This window comes from Prorops nasuta, unplaced genomic scaffold (genome assembly GCF_024137725.1).
Source record: "Prorops nasuta isolate Cenicafe-Biocafe unplaced genomic scaffold, Cenicafe_Pnas_1.2 PNAS00006, whole genome shotgun sequence".
Classification (NCBI taxonomy): domain Eukaryota; kingdom Metazoa; phylum Arthropoda; class Insecta; order Hymenoptera; family Bethylidae; genus Prorops; species Prorops nasuta.
This window is the reverse complement of record NW_027116803.1, coordinates 8,983,455-9,001,752: the sequence shown is the minus strand read 5'-3', so window position 1 is coordinate 9,001,752 and position 18,298 is coordinate 8,983,455. Positions and strand designations below refer to the sequence as shown.

Sequence of the window (18,298 nt, the reverse complement as noted above, 5' to 3'; positions counted from 1 at the left end):
TGACACGATAGTCAAATCTGAGATTGATGACACGTTTCTAGCTTGAGAAATTCAATATCAATGTTATCACTTTTACTATGGGACATATAGGAGATTCTGCTAAAAAGACAACATTTTTACTAATATTAGATAAACTGTTCTTTAGATTTTTTGGTAAAAAATAAATGCTTTAAGGATTATACTTGTTAACAGCACATAAAAAAAAGTGAAAAATATGACACGTACCGTTGCCAAGAAAATGTAATTCAAAGTTTTATTGTAACACGATAAACGTGAAAGTTAGTAAATATGGCAGCGTCGCATATGCGCGCGCAACTGCGGCGCATATATTTACTAGTAATGAGGGAGAATATATATTTTCAAATTATTATTGTACTAAAATTTGTATATCTACATTTTAAATTATATGTTTTAATTTTGTGGATGCGAAAAATAATAGGATAAGTAGCACAATATAAAGATCGAAAAACATGTGTTCATCTTCCCATGTTGCCGTTATTACAAAAAGCTTAAGTTGCATCCACAACTTCACTATACGCGTTAAGCCATTCGCCGGTGTGAATAGTACCTTTGGGGTAGAACATCCTTAAGGAAAAAGTTCTTTAATTTTAAGGGGGACATAAGATGATGCGACTGGCTTAACCTTGAAAGGGTATTTGAAGGTCACATGAAAGTAATTGGAACTTTTTTAAAGGAGACCCCTTTTTTCATATTTTTGTAGAAAATTTCAAGAGATTTGAAAACTTTATTCTGTTTTCATTTCATCCAGTTGTTTACGAGGTACTCGATTAAAAATGTATACCTTAACAGTATGATTATACTTGTGTTTACGCATACCCCACACGCATACTACTTCAGTCATTCTTGTATCTACATGCAATATCAAATCGAAGTACTTCGTATCCAACTAGAGGTGTGTTCTTTTTAACTGCATTACTACACTAGTGCATGAGTTAGAGTGAGAAAACATGTTTGTCTTACTTCAACTAATTGCACCAATTCGATAGGGCACTGAAAAAGAACAGACCTTAGATGAAAAAGAGAAAGTAAAAAGGGATTTTGGTAATTTCTTGAGATAAGCTATAAGAATGAGCAATAAAAACAGATGGTCCTATTCAAAAGCTCAAGATGACCTTATTACGACCTTCAAACGAACTTTCATGGTTAACGCAGCAGCATAATTTTACCTTGATTAATTTCGTAATGCCCTCCAAATATTAATGATTATTATATAATAGTTCAAATATAATGTATTTTCACGGCTCCTTAACAAAAAGAATCAGTATTTACAGTAGTCAACCATAAGTAAATATGTTTTTACTTTGCTAGCTTTTTATTGCTCGTTCCATACTTAACTTTTGGCTGCTACCTCGTTATTTCTATAACAATTCTACTTCTGAGATCTTTGCGTTTACAGAACACTTGGCAGAACTAATTGAATTCTTCTCTTGATTCAACACAACTATAAGCCTAGTTACATTGACGAAATCTTAATTATACATTTCTCCCAAATTACAAGTGATACATTAATTTTAAAAAAAATTTAAACCTCATTCAAAATTTTTGGTTTGACCAGAGTTAACCACTGTCCTGTATAACAGAATTTGGTTGCTTTCAAAGAAAGCCTACTGAGTATCGATCAAACCTTCTCCTTCCTGGAAGAAATTAATCTTTTGTATATTTATAAAGGTGTCTATTAGTTCGATGTTCGTCAAAATTTTGGCTCTATTGCAATTAGAGAAGAAAACGAAAAGGGGAAAATTGATCATTACATATCCTTGTAACATTTGAAGGATTAAAATATTTTCAAAAAACGTATATGAAAAAATAACAAAAATATCCTCCCAAATATAGCGCAGTGAAATTTATTATTTATTAAACCCTTATCCTTTTGTGTTATATTTGTTTACATATTCATGCTGCGAAAATAAATTTTAGTGCTCATATTTAAAAAAATGTGTAAACTGCTTTTTACTAAGAGAGTCATGTGAATTTTACCTTAGGTATTACTTTTTGAAATAGAGAGGGAGAGAGAGAGAGAGAGAGAGAGAGATCTTATATGGGAAAAACGTATCGTTCTCTAGATATAAAACGTTTTTGTAATCCGGTTAAAATGCTCTTTGAGAAAATCAACCTGTATGCATACAGCATTGAAATAAATAATGTTTTAACTAGTTTTTATGTATTCTATACACGCATCAATGTAGACACTTTAATGTATTTGAAATGAATTTCACTATTATAGAGGGTGTTCGAAAAGTCCCAGACTCCCGAAATAACTTGAGATGAGGCACTTTCACATTACAATATTTCACACAAACACAAGCCTTATAGAACTTCAATGAATCTCTCTATTATTCTTAAACGACTGACCTTGGACACTGAAGTCAGAAAGTGTTTGTCACTCTTGTAAGCTGAATCTTACTGAATTTAAAAGTTTCATATTTTTACTGAAAATGATTACAGTTTAAAATTTTAACAAAGGTTTTGATACTTCTTTTTTTACATTGGGTCAAATTTAATTGTTTTAATGAATAGGAAAATAAAATTAGATTTCTTATAACTAATAAATCTGAGAAGTAAATATTTATATTTTCTTTCTTGATTTTTTTTTTGTAATTAAATTTGTAATAAAATAAAAAATCTGGTTTTCTTCTGTTAGGAGCGATCTTCCCTTTTAGAAATTGGCTTGTAATTTTTGTACGACGTTTTATTATATATATTAAAAATTTGAGTATCTCATAAAACTATTTTTTTCTGTTTATTTGTTACGAATAGGTGTAGAAAAACATTTTAAGGTAGTAGTATCGATCAATAAGTTACCTTTCAGAAAGTTCTAAAAAAATATTACATGCCGCTAATAAAGGAAAAGAGTAACTCAGCTTAACTTTTAGGGACTGATATTGCGTGATTGACTTGTTATAAGCTTTTTTATTTTCGTCTCTTCTTACACGATTAATATAAGCTCTTATGGGAAATCATCCTTTTCTTCCTTTGATCCCATAATCTTTACAAGCTACTATTCAGATTTTTACATTAATTATCTGAACATTAATTAGAATATCAAAGAAAATTTTGAGACATAAATTTCATTTGATTGCCTGAGTGGATAATGATCGCCTAGTCAAACGAGAGTATAAAATATTTGTGCTTTTATAAGAGTAACGATACTACTAACTTCAGCAAAATAGGTGTAAATTGGTATAAGAAGGAAAGGAATAAAATAAGCAGAAAGCAAAATGTTCAAATTTTTGTTTAAATTATATTTTTTTTATTTCCACCCTTTATTTTGTATATTAAAAATTAAATATATTAACCAGTTTTTTTGTATACCACATTTCCGTATTTTTATTCTAAAATAATCCTTCTTTACATTTTTGTTCAACACCTGTTCATGTTTAAAAAAATCAGGAATACAGCAAAACCTTATTTTTTTTTAAAACGTTCATAACGTTAATAAAAGTGTACAATAAATATGGTTTATTTTTGTAAAAGAAAAAATCGTACCTAATAAATAGCCCTGTTTATTTTATCGATGAAAAGATATTTTCAATTTAGGGAACAATGAAATCAAGTAAAATATCATGAACTGTCTGCTTATAATTTTATCCTTATAAAGTTGTAATTTTTCAAGTAACGAACCGTTCAAGCCTTTGTTTAAATGATTAAGAAATAAGTTTCAAAACTCTCCTTTAATATTCAAGCACCGATTATTTCCAGTAAAGATATGAAACTTTGAAATTTGGTATATTATAGTTTTTTCAGGGTGGCAAGTACTTCCTGACGCTAGTGTATGTCCCGTGACATATATGTGAGCTTCTTTTGGAATTTTTTAAATGCATTCATATTTTTCACTTCATATTCTTGTATATTATCTTAATAGCTTTCCAAGCATAATATTAATTTATTATTTAATCTGATTACCCGCTGTATATGTAATGTTGAAATTGTATATATCACGTGTGGTTTTCAGTGAAGTAGTACTAGCGCGGCCACTACGCGTACACGTGTAGGCTTGTCTACTTACAATTTCAAATTGAAATATTTATTTAAGCGCCTGGATCAAAACGATAAAGTAATATTATTTTTTGGAAAGCTCTTGTGGTAACCTATAAAAATATGCATTAACACTAAAGCTACCATTTGCCGGTCAAATTGACCTTTTTAAATGTAAACACGCGTGTATAAAAAATCCTTGGTAGGTTTAGTGTTAAAGAATTAAAATTGCATTTGAAAAATTCGAGAAGACCTTCACTATTTTGCATAAAAACATATAAGGTCAACTTTTGGAGATTTGCAGATAGATTAATGTGTGCTAAATAATTTTTATATGAAACATTTTTGTCCAAACCACTTCATTCTGAAGTTATTTTGAGGGTGTAAACCTTTTTGAATATAATGTATAATAATGTCCAATTTCTTTTCAAATATTTTAATATATGTTTACATTTATGAGTTTATAGAATACATAGAGACTGTTTGCATCATCATTTATTTCACTGCTATATGCACGCAGGTCGGTTTTTGCATAGTGCATCTTTATCAGATACGAATGGTGCCCTTTTCTAGAAAGCGAAACGTTTTATCCATGCCAGGCTTTCTTTCAAAAACTAAAATGTAAAGCATAAATGAGATACTACTTTTTCAAAAAAAAAAACAAAAAAAAACGGTTGATACTTCTTTTTAACATAAACATTTAAATGAATCTTTGCAATACGAAAATGTAATAAAAGTGATTATAGATTAAACAAATAATAAAAATCAATAAGCCATTTGAAATGATTTTTTTGTTTATTTTTTCATGTCCGTTTTTGGAAAATATATTAACACGTTCAAAAATTAAAACGTTTTCATTTTCATTCTCACCCTTTCCTATATCTCTTCTAATTAACCCAAATGATAATTTTCAACATGAATACATAGAGTTCTGATAGGTATCTCTGAATGTACTAAAGTATAATTAATTCTAGGAAAATAGGAAGGGATGATTTCATCGATTTCGAGCAGGACCCTTTAACCTTTCCTCCATGATGTTGTGTGCATATATGCAATATTTTTTTCTTCACTGTTTTTTATTTTCTCGCTTTACTTACAAAACCAATTCTGTCTACATTTTATTTTTATACAATCGTAAAAACCTGTTATATCAATATGTAAGATTATAATTTTTTTATTCTGCAACTAGCGTTAGCTATACACTAAAAAAGAACCAAAAACTCTTTCCAAAGAAAAGCAATAGTTCAAAGTGTTAAACTTTTAAAGCATGTTCCACAAGTACAGTCTATATCAGACCTCTATTTCTCCTTAAGCTTAGGTCATATTTTTTTTCTATAAACCTTAAAAATCTTCTCCCTGTTATAATATTCGTGTAAAATGTTTAAAAATTAACCGATGCTCTAATTTTAATATATATATATATATATTAGGGTGTCCGTTAAAAAGGCATTATTTTTGTTTGTTTGTTAACTATATCTAACTTGGTGTAGAATCAGATAAAAATGAGGTTTGCAAGAGTCTAGCCGATTTAGGTAGTAAAAATCTGTGCCACCGAAAGATTGAAGCTAAAAACGAGATTTCGCATAGAAAAATGATATTTTGTGACTATTTTGCATGTAATTTCTTCATTCTTCAAACATTGCACACGATGATGTAGCTTTAGTTAGTTTAAGGGTCCTTGAATATGGATCCATAGTGAAATTTATCTTTTGAATTGTTACAACCTTTATTTCCCGTGTTAATATTTTTTAAAATAACGATTTGTAATAAAAATTCATTATAACTGTATCTTGAATAATTTCTCTTTGTTTACCTCGGTATCACCGCCCCTTTTCGTTCTGACATATTTAAATATGATAAGATAATGTAAACATTTTTAAAAATTTTTTGTAACATGCGTTTCATGGTTAATGCTGTTAAAAAACATTGATTTATGATGAGAAATCTTTTTATTCCTGTATCTCTTCTAGAATCTCTGTCCTTTTCTCTCTTTCTGTTTCTATTACTTCGAAATAATTAGTTTTTTAGTTAAAAGTACAGGCTCTAAGCTCTACCTTAAGGATATATTGAATGCATTTTTAATTTCTTAAAATTTAAATATTTTTTTTAATGAGTTCTTACGTATATTTAGATAGAATTTTTGGTAATATTAATATATCTTAATGTAAAAAATATTAATATTACCAAAAATTCGATCTAAATATACGTAAGAGCTCATTAACAAAAATATTTAAATTTTAAGAAATTAAAAATGCTTTCAATATATCCTAAAGGTAGAGCTTAGAGCCTGTACTTTTAACTAAAAAACTAATTATTTCGAAGTAATAGAAACAGAAAGAGAGAAAAAGACAGAGATTCTAGAAGAGATACAGGAATAAAAGGATTTGTCATCATAAATCAATGTTTTTTAACAGCATTAACCATGAAACGCATGTTACAAAAAATTTTTAAAAATGTTTACATTATCTTATCATATTTAAATATGTCAGAACAAAAAGGGGCGGTGATACCGAGGTAAACAAAGAGAAATTATTCAAGATACAGTTATAATGAATTTTTATTACAAATCGTTATTTTAAAAAATATTAACACGGGAAATAAAGGTTGTAACAATTCAAAAGATAAATTTCACTATGGATCCATATTCAAGGACCCTTAAACTAACTAAAGCTACATCATCGTGTGCAATGTTTGAAGAATGAAGAAATTACATGCAAAATAGTCACAAAATATCATTTTTCTATGCGAAATCTCGTTTTTAGCTTCAATCTTTCGGTGGCACGGGTTTTTACTACCTAAATCGGCTAGACTCTTGCAAACCTCATTTTTATCTGATTCTACACCAAGCTAGATAGAGTTAAGAAACAAACAAAAATAATGCCTTTTTAACGGACACCCTAATATACAGGGTGTAACAGCAATGATGTTTTTAATTTTAACCACATATTCTTGGGACCAAACCAAGTAGAAAAGTCCTATACTATAAGGTCCGGAAAAGCATCTTTGCTGAGATAAATCAATTTTAAGCCGATAAATCAGGGCTTTGATTCAACGGAAAAATTACTTTACTCTCACTTTCGTTGACAGTTCCCCTTCAAAAAACAAAAGAAGTTTGTACTTCTCTGTCCATCCGTATTGTCGTACACGCATATACGCACACTCACGCAACTACGTCAATTAACCTGCAGGCGGCCGGAAAGTGCCGATCGGCACACTTCAAGGTTAAGCCTTTATGTCAGGTCCATTGGGAACTTTTTCTATAGAAAAATAATTCAAAGTATGACTTATGTACGCTCACCAAAATGCCGGCCGCCTACAGGTTAATAATATTACCTCCTAATGTCTTACATTCCTGATCCTGATGTTAATGAATATCTATTTTGTGTCTATTTTTAAACATATCCTCAATAGCATCCATTTAATTGAAAAATCTGGAGAATAATACAGCGTTATTCGTAGATTAATTTTCAAGGCGTTTTATCTTTTCGGTAACGCGACATATGAACTGCTCTAAGGTAATCAAAAAATAAGTATTATATTAAAAAAGCTATTATAAGAAATTGTATTTTTTTCTGTTTTTATAAATCTCACTGTTTTATCAAATAGAGCAGTTTGCTGTGTGTATCATTGGAAGAGCAAAAAAAAAAATGGCTAGAAAGTAGATTCTCAAGTAAGTCCATACTCTTGTCTAGAAATTTCAATCTAAGTGGAGAGCTTGAAGGATCCCTTTACGAATAAATAAGCCTATTTTCATTTTTTGAAAGGACAATACACAAAATTATGAATAATTTTGTCTTTATACCATAGATTTTCTATAGTTTTTGCATTTTTACATAGTGTCTGCCTAAATGGACTTGCCAGTAAAACTAGTCAATTGCTAGACCAGATTCAAGTTTATAGTGACTAGAAGTTGATAAGGTTACCAAATGAAATATTTTACAATTCACCAAGCAAATTGTAATAAACTTTAAAAGAGAAAAGCATTAGTATTTACTATAAGTTATCTGAAATTTTCTTGTACCTAAGAACGTGCAAATAATATGAATAATAATCTACAGCATTAACAGAAAATTATTCTTAATTTTGTAGCTTATCCTTTCATAAAATGAAAAAAAGCTCATTTATTCTTAAAGGGATCTTTCAGGCTCTCCACTTATTAGGCCGAAATTTCGAAATAAAACTGTGGCTTTACTTGAAAACCAAATTTCGAATCATTTTGCTCTTCCAATGACGCAGCAAACTCCTCTATCTGATAAAACAGTGGGATTAAAAATCAGGAAAAAAATACAATTTCTTATAATAGCTTTTTGAATATAATACTTATTTCTTGACTATACCTAAGATCAGTTCAGAAGTCGCATTACCGAAAAGATAAAACGACTTAGAAATTAATCTACCAATAACGCCGTATTATTTTCAAGGCTTTTCAACTAAATGGGTGCTGTCGAAGATCCTTTTAAAAATAGCCAGAAAATAAATTTCATTAGCACCAGGATCAGGAATGTAAGACATTAGGAGCTAATATTATTAATGGGCGTAGTTGCGTGAATGTGTGTATATAAGTGTACGACAATACGGATTGATAGAGAAGTACAAACTTGTCTCGTTTTTTGAAGGGGAACTGTCAATGAAAGTGAGAGTAAAGTATTTTTTCCGTTGAATCAAAGCCCTAATTCATCGGTTTAAAATTGATTTATCTCAGCAATGATGCTTTTCCGGACCTTATAGTATAGGACTTTTCTACTTAGTTTGGTCCCAAGAATATGTGGTTAAAATTAAAAACATCATTGCTGTTACACCCTGTGTATATATATATATATATATATGAGCAATTCCACCAATTCGGGAACTGGTTTACTGACGCACATCCCAGATTTTTTTAATATTCTCAGATCTTGTACTCTTTATCGAAAAATAATTCTCTAATTTTGTTCAGAATTTTTTATCCATTATTTACGACGTGGTTATATTGGAAAGTTTTTAATATTAAGTATGTCCTATCTTTTAATTAATTTTCAATACTTTTTCAAATAGCTTAATAAATTTTTTTCACACATGATTTTCATGTAAAAAAATCTCACCTTTCCAGTGGAATAATTGTTCTTCTAGTAACATCAATTTATACCGAAGAAATTAGCGTTTAAAGTATAAAAATCAATTTTTCAGGAAATGCGTATTTGTTTCTTTTTTGCTAGTAATTTTTTCGTATAGTTGAGAAAATTTCACATGGAACCTGTAACTTTCTAAATGGAATTCCTATTAAAACTCGTCGAATCGATAATAAAAAAAAAAAAGATATAATAAATAGTTTACCGCAAGTATTATGGACTATCTCGATTCTCAGGGACTTTTTTTTCCAAGTATGACACTAGAGCCTGTAATATTTATTCGAAATCACTTAATTTTATTACTGTAAGAGCCGGTGACTTTGCGTAAAATTCGGGATTACGTAGGAGTACCAATTTAAATTTTTTTAATTGCAGTAATAGCTCCCCCAATGTATTTTTTCTACTCTGTATATCATTTTTTATTTTTAAATCAACTTCAAACCTACAAATTTTAAACTTTAAACTTTCAAAACAAGAGTATATTTAGGGTTAGGGAACAAAAAATGTAGATTGGTACTTCTACGTAATCTCGACTTTTACGCAAAGACACCGACTCTTACAGTAATAAAATTAAGACATTTCGAATAAATATTACAGGCTCTAGTGTCATACTTGAAAAAAAGTCCCTAAGAATCGAGATAGTCCATAATAATTGCAGTAAACTATTTATTATTTCTTTTTTTTTATTATTATTGATTCGACGAGTTTTAATAGGAATTCCATTTTGAAATTTACAGGTTTTATGTGAAATTTTGTCAACTTTACGAAAAACATACTACCAGAAAAAAACGCATTTCTTGAAAAATTGATTTTTATACTTTAAACGCTTATTTCTTCGGTATAAACTGATGTTACTAGAAGAACAATTATTCCACTGGAAAGGTGAGATTTTTTTACATGAAAATCATGTGTGAAAAAAATTTATTAAGTTATTTGAAAAAGTATAGAAAATTAATTAAAAGATAAGACGTACTTAACATTAAAAACTTTCCAATATAACCACGTCGTAAATAATGGATAAAAAATTCTGAAAAAAATTAGAGAATTATTTTTCGATAAAGAGTACAAGATCTGAGAATATCAAAAAAATCTAGGATGTGCGTCGGTAAACCAGTTCCCGAATTGGTGGAATTGCTCATATATATATATATATATAAATATATATGTATAATCTGTCACATTTCTTTACTTTTCCTTGTTCTTTTAATTAAAAAACAGTATTGCTAATATAATATAATTTGATGCTTGACGCGTTTGAAAAAATTGAGTTTGAAGATATGTCTCCACTGCATTACTAACCTACTTACATTACATATAAGATGATATGTTAGTTTTTCTGTGAGATATTTTAATTTCAGTAAAAAGTATTTAATCATATTTCTTTGATTAATTGGGGTTGATAGCAGGAAACGTGATATCGTTCATAGCTATTGTCCAAAATAAGAAAGAGCGTCAATGTAATAGGATATCACTTTACGTATCTTTTAAAGAAAATTGTGATGTGTTGTTTACATCTACATGTAATTTTTCTTTATTCTGATTTCACGTCTATAATTACTATTTCGTTTCCGACTGTCAACTCAATATACTTTTTAATATTAGTTTTTAACCTATAGAAGGCCGGCATTTTTCCATACAAATTTGACAATTATTTTCAAGTAAAATTTATACATTTATGTAACCTATATGATGAGGTAAGACTGCAAAAGTTTTTTATTGGCTACTAATGTGGCCACGCCAGCCCTCTAAAGGTGAGTAAAGGATGTTGCAGTTTTTTTATGTAAATTGATTTTCTGTGAAATGGGTTTTAATTTTGGCGAATCGAGGTGCAGACTCACTGATCAAAATTATCGTAGGCACAATCTTCAGAAATTAGGTATATGATACTCTTAGCTTATTTTCAGCATTAACAAGGTCAGGAGTTCCTGAATAAAATCGATATCAGACATTGAATATTGCTTGGTATTTCTAACCACTATATTCTAATATACCATCAGTTCTTTCGAAAAAATGAAATGGAATAGTGGCATTACTTTTTCAAATTTATTCCTAAAGAAAAATTTATTTTGTACATTTTGTACAGCAATGCTAATCTTCTTACACCTTTTGTTTCAATAATGCATGTACATATTAAAATGATACCTAATACAAGTGTATTATTTATTGATTCTACAAAATGACGTATGTCACTGGTGATAACCATTTTTTTGATTTTCAGATATTTACTTATTCGTTAGATATTAGGCTAGCGTCATTTGCTAAATGATACGGGCTCAAATAAATTATATTAGATTATCTCATCTAAAAGGCCAAAATATATACCAATTTTGCCAATTTCTTTATTGGTATTATGAAACTATATATTTTCAAATAATTTTGATATGTTATGTATGTATTCAGTTATATATAAAAATGAAATTAAATCACCAACGTTGTACAAAATTTCTTAAGGAATTAACCACTGAAACAATTGATAAGAAAACTCGTTTTTTTTCTGTAGAAACAAAGAAAATAAGAAGATACCCATTACGTATGTGGTTAGGCATATATTGAACTATATGAACAAAATTATCATTGATGAATATTGCAAATTAGTTGCGTTTAAGTTTTTTTCCCCCAAAATATTGGTTGTTTTTTTAAGGCACGCAGCATATATATAACTAACAATTTTCAATATTTTTGTTCGAAATTTTAGCTACATTTTTAACACAACATTCTGCAGAGAAATACCTACGGGATTTTAATAATAATTAATTTTGTATGTTTGACGATTGTTTGAAACAAAACTTTCAAATTTTTACCAAAAAATGATAGTTATTTGTTTAAAAAAATGTTTGAAATAATTTATAAAAAATTCCGAATTTATTTCTCTTAGACATTTTGTTTTAAAGACTTGGTCAAAATTTCTATGGCAAATATTGAACATTAGTGGAGTTATGCTGCATGTGCTGCAGAGTGCCTTAGTGTTTTCTTGAAATGGCATTGATGCTACTTCTCCGTAATGTTTAACGATGATAATCAATATTTTTATATTTCAATATATGTCTGATAACACACGTAAATAGTATTGTTTAATTCCTCTCCTTGTATCTGAAAATCGTCAATAAACCCTTTTTTATATTGCTACAGTGGTGTAACTTCTTAAATAAAAAATTGTTTATGTATAAAATTATGTTAAATGACGTAACATTTCCAATTAATTTTTGTTTACAAAAATTAATGATACATTTAGATTTATTGGAAAAAGCAAGAAATATTCAATGCATAATATTGAATTAAAGGGAATCTCACCTTGTTGGTTTTGAGGAGATCGCGAACATAATTTTTGAAGGTTTTTGTAATGATAGCTTTCGATCAGCAAGTCTTAATCTAGATTTTTCTAACGTTTATGCCATTTTCACTGAAAACCACTTTTCATAAGAAGATTTTAGGGTCTTCAATATTTTATTATTAAGAAAACGATTGAATTGTAGGCATATAGTCCCTCAATTGATGAAAATTGATGAGTGCAATCGTCAATTGTGGCGTCTCTTGCAATAAAATATCTGTTGGTCAGAAATGTATGCAAAATGGCTATTTTCAATGCAGTTATTTACCGAGCCGAAAATTGATTGCAGCTAGTTTCAACTGCGTATGCCCACTATTTTTTGTTCCACTCTCCTTTTGAGAGAGTAGAAGTTTCCTACTATCAAATGATGAAATAGTGGAGTAAAACTCTAGTACTTATATGTGGTTAAGACCAACTTAAAAATCGTTGTTTAGCGGCCCGATAAACTACACTGGAAACAGCCACTTTCCATCGAATATGTGTCTTTTATGTCTTCTGTTAGCTTTCTTACACCCTGTATATTGCTATAACTGTTTCTTTTTTATAATAGCTCAACCAAACTATAAATTAAAATTTTTGCACTGAATAAACGAAACTTCTAAATATATAATTAAAAGGAAATAAATATTAGGTTCACTTATATAGAAAAGCATTACTAAAAGTATTTGATTATACAAAGTCAATTTTATAATATCTCAATCAAACTATAAATTAAAATGTTTGCACTGAATAAACGAAACTTGGAAATACAATTAAAAGGAAATAAATATTAGTTTCACTTATATATAAAAACGCATCACTAAAAGTATTTTATTATACAGAGTCAATCAGATAATTCGTATCAATGGGCGGAGCTTTCCTTTCCCTTCGAAGCATAATAGTGGGGGTTAACTGCTTCATATGCCGCGGAGAGAGAGAGAGAGAGAGAGAGAGAGAGAGAGAGAGAGAGAGATAGAGAGCAGTGAAGCCAGAATGGGTCTAAAATGCTCCCCCCTCTGACCTCTCAGCTCATATAAATGTACGGGCTAGGAGGTCAAAGTGGGGGGTCGGTTTAGACTCATTCTGGCTTCACTGATAGAGAGGCATCAGCGATTAGCCAATGAATTTTGTCAATCTCCTTTTCAAATAGAAAGACTCCTTAAAGTTACAAGGAAGCAACTTGAGTAACGTTACTTTCTTTCTCCGATCAGTCATCCATTTCCTCTCTCTCTCTCTCTCCATGGCAAATTACGCGCTTGGTCCTCACTACGGGGCTTCAAGAAGGGAACCCCGCTTCTTAATATGTATTATCTGTGTGATTCTCTATAGGTTTTTTGCTATTTAGAAAACATCATTTCTGAGCAATGTTTATATATGTGTAACGTTACTCTTAAAAGTGTTCATGAGGGATAAATGGAGAATAATAGCAAAAATATGGAATTTTGCAGAAAATGCATCCACTATTTTTTCGGGAGTCATAAAGTAACCCTTGAAAAACATTCCAGTTAAAGGGTCATAGAAGTTCTAAAGGTCATCTTAAGCTTATTTCAATGCAAAAATCTGTTTTTTATTGCATATTTTTATAACTTATCTCAAGAGCTCTCCAAAACTCTACATGAATTTATCATTTATCTAGTCTTTGACTAGATATATTGATTTGTATAAATATATTTGGGTGTGGGTTTGGCTAAAGTAGTATGTGTGGACGCTATAAATACATACTATCGTCACACCATGTAATTATAAGTTCGAATCGGAATATTTTGCGAACGATTGGATGAAATGATCGATTCATATTCGTTTAGTTCATACGATTACATCGACAGCGAAAATAGAATTGTTTACTGTATACATATACGAAAAACATGGATCTACAATGACGAAAGATGGCAATAAGTGTACATATGCAATACTACACATTTGAGTGCTTTGCAATTAGCCTGAAGTACAATTAGATATAAATGATATGTTGCAGTCAAACAAACTACATAACTGTATCTGTTTGTGTCGATTTTATAGTTATAAGGAAGGTACCATTCTCACTACATTTTGTGACTGTGTTGGACTGCATGGGGTGAATAGTTTTTTGGAAAGCTCTTGACATAAACTAAGATAATGTGCAATATAGAAAACAGAAACTTCTATTTAAAAAATATCAAGGTGACATCTTTACGACTTTTAACTACCGCTACTCAGAATATTTTTTTATGTTTTTACTTTGTGTGGCCAATCGAATCAAAAACAGAGGTAGTTTGAATAACTCCTTATTAGTTACTGTGTAATTTGTTTATTCAGAATTAATATTATTAAAAATAAACTGTAGTATCGACTAGTTCCTTTTTTATGTGCACAAAAAGCTCTATTGCAAATAATAGAATGCTTAGGGTCAATTCAACCGAGCAGGCTTAAGCCCAAGTCTGAGTTAAGCCTACTTGGTCGAATTGACCCTTAATGTATTAAACATGGTTTGGTTCAAATAAAGAGGATGAAATTGCATTACTCTTACTTTCAGAAATATTACTGTCAATTTTGTTATGTTATTATTTTTTTTTGAATAGGACACAAAAATATAATAGTTATCATTCATACAGGGTGTAATGAACAACGTATAGCATGTTATTAATACTGCGAATGTCGAAAGTATTCGTGATATATCGTGTAAAGGTTAGCTCGAATGTCTCTTTTCAATGGTATCATTTTCAGAATTAGCTGGTAGCTTATCAAAGGAGCGTTAAAAGTTCCTTCGCCTTTTTTGATTGAAAATGTATATTTTTAATGCATATTTAGTTGAATATGTAATGGGGAGAAAATTACTTTGAATCGTACCATGAATTACAAATGATATTGAACTTTATATTTGAATTTGAATCGAAATATTTGTCTGGAATTATAGATAATCTTTGAAGCGGTAAAATATGATTTGCAAATGATAATATATTTTCAAATGTCCTATGTAATTTTATTAAAGAAACTGTATATCAAAAGTGCATTATACAAACTAAGTAAAAGTTTCTAACATTGTTATTAATATATATTTTTCCAATTTCACTTAATGTAAATTATTGTGCAACATCGTTGAATCAGTCATATTTTATTCCATAATATGCATTAAAATGTACAAAAGTATTCTTTTAGAAAAGTCAATATAAAAGTTGAATTAGGTTTGATGAAAACGCTGGACAAACAGAAACATGCCATTTGATGGTGTCTATTGAGCCAGACAACCTTTACATGTTTTTAGAAAAATATCTTGCATATTGTATTATTGCGAGTGTTTATTCGTTGTCAATAACTTTGATAAAAAAAAATTCACATTTCTAGGCATTCGATGACGCGATTGCAGAACTGGATACGCTTAACGAGGATAGCTACAAAGATTCCACTCTCATCATGCAACTGCTGCGCGACAACCTTACTCTTTGGACCAGTGACACGCAAGGCGACGGAGATGAGCCACAAGAGGGCGGCGATAACTAACCCTCTTAAATTTAAGCCCTTTCTACCCTAATAACTAAATCCATTTCTCTATCGCCCCGTCCCTTAAACTGCTCACCAATCCATTTTCCCGTTGTTAAATGCTAAATTTTGTCATTTGAAATAAGACACGAGATGCGAAGAATAATTAAAATAAAACCGAAAAAACACTACATTATTCCCAGGTCTGCTCACTAGTATGTACCATCTTAAGTATCACTAGATACAAACAACAAAAAGATCGTCAAAAAATGAAGAGATATTGAAAAGCACGTATGAATTTAATACATTAATACCCAGTTATCATTAAAATAAATTTCACACTGTCTAACAAATATGCTATTATTATAACAAAGAGAGAACTAAAAGAAGAGAAAGGAGGGCAAAAATACATTAAGTTATTAAGTTCCAAATGACATCAGTGGTAACTTCATTTTATATTTATGTGCATATTACTGATATACACCCTTTTCAAAATAGATTCTTTTTATTTTTATGTTCAGTTTTCGTTTTATTAAATAATACAAAACCAAGCTTGACTTAAGCTGAAAAAACTTTTTCATTTGTATTATCCAAAGCCTGATTGAGTTAAATTAGGGCCTACATAATATTTAATTACTTATTCTAATTTTTTATTGCTTTTCTTCTTAAATAAAGTGTATCCGCGACATATGTCAACTTTAAGGACGTTGTAGTGGTGTGAATTTTGAGCAGCTTTCGCTAATGAGTATGTGTCACTGGACTACGAAAAACTTTTAATGAAAATGTACAAAGTTTGCATCTATAGCATGACAGAGCTTTAATCAATACTATCTACGTACAGAAAATATAATGATCGTTATCTTTGGAAATGCAGATACTTACGCGTATAGTTAAGCACTGAATAGGGCTCCATCACATTGATAATTGCAGGTTTTTTATATATAGACAAAAATTTTTGGTAATCCAGCAGCGCATCGCTCATTGACAAAAATTATTGAATATTACTCCTATAATTTCTTAAACATTTGACATGTTTAACTGATACACATTGTATATTTAATACTGAATGTTATCATCATTATATTACTATATCATTGAGGTGAGTGACTTCTAAAAATCTTGGTATCAAGTCTTACTGATTTTCTATTATGACCATCTACTGCTTGTTGTGTTCTTTTTTGTTGAATTTATTTATAATTTCTTTGATCTATATTGCCTTGATTAACGATAATCTTTAAACAAAGGTGGATAGCAATGACATTTCTTACTTTACTTCATCTTCACTAGTAATTGTCATTATACTGCTAAATAATAGTTTTTCGTGTCTTCATACATTTCATGTCATTATTTTCATTGTCTTGATGTTCTTTTATAATCTTTAATTATTTTCATAGCGCTGTTTTGTCATTATACTATAGCAAATAATATTTAATGGTATTTCTTACAAAAGCTTACAATATTGAGTGATATATATTATGCAAAATATGATACAACAGACACAGGCTATATGTATATATTTTTTTATGAGAATATCTCGTAATTTTTTAGTGAATCTCAGAAATTGGTATATCTCTTTTCTATATCAATAACATGCATTTAAAAATTAAACATATAATTATTATTTGTTACGTATATGTACTGTTTTTAAGCAAACTTTGTAATCTGAGTTGATTGATGGTCCTCCGTAGAAAAAATATATATTTGCGAAAAATTTCATATTCGCAATAAAAACATAATAATCATTTATCTAAGAAATTAGCAGGCTTAAAAATCTCCTTATAGTTTTTATCCTGGTATCACACGCAACCAAAAAATTTCATTATATCTACAATCTTTTGTACACAAAATAATTCAAACTACTCGGTCATAATCGATAAATCTAGTTTTAAAGAAAAAGGTATAATTGATGCTAAAAGTTTCTTTTTAATTTTATTCTGCCTGTTTTTTTACAATAATTATTAAAGGCATTTTACGTTGAATTAAATAGTTTAAAAAAATATTAATAAGGAAACCTGATTACGCTTTCGTCATTCTTTAGCATATCTGAAATTAAACAATCTTCTGAAAACAGCGTATACATACATGCGTTTAGATATGTGTATATACATTCGCGTCCTTTAATAACTTTTTCGATGCATATTATAAATGTGTATAATACAGGAGAAAAGTAACACGATCACATTCGATATTTCACGTGTGGGTAAACGTTTATCTGTCGTATCGGTATTTTTCAATGTATCAGTGTCTCTCTGCCATCAGAACCTAAAATAAAAAAATAAAAAACTCAAAAGAATAGGTTATTGAAAATGAACAATAGTTACCACTATTTGGTAAATATAACAATTCTTAAAATGGAATCTCAGAAGCACGATATTATCCAAAACAATAGCTTACAGCTGGTCATATAGGAGGAGCAAATTCATTACAAATT

General features: G+C 29.5%; 1 protein-coding gene across 2 annotated transcripts in view; it reads left to right on the top strand.

Moving 5' to 3' along the window:
- Positions 1-16,997, top strand: part of 14-3-3zeta (tyrosine 3-monooxygenase/tryptophan 5-monooxygenase activation protein zeta) — a 72,776-nt gene extending 55,779 nt beyond the window's left edge. For both annotated transcript variants that reach the window (XM_066728849.1, XM_066728848.1), the window contains exon 5: positions 15,733-16,997. In XM_066728849.1, the coding sequence (XP_066584946.1) occupies positions 15,733-15,888 (156 nt within the window). In that variant the 3' untranslated portion in view covers positions 15,889-16,997. The remainder of the gene's footprint in view (positions 1-15,732) is intronic.
- Positions 16,998-18,298: the final 1,301 nt, after the last annotated feature.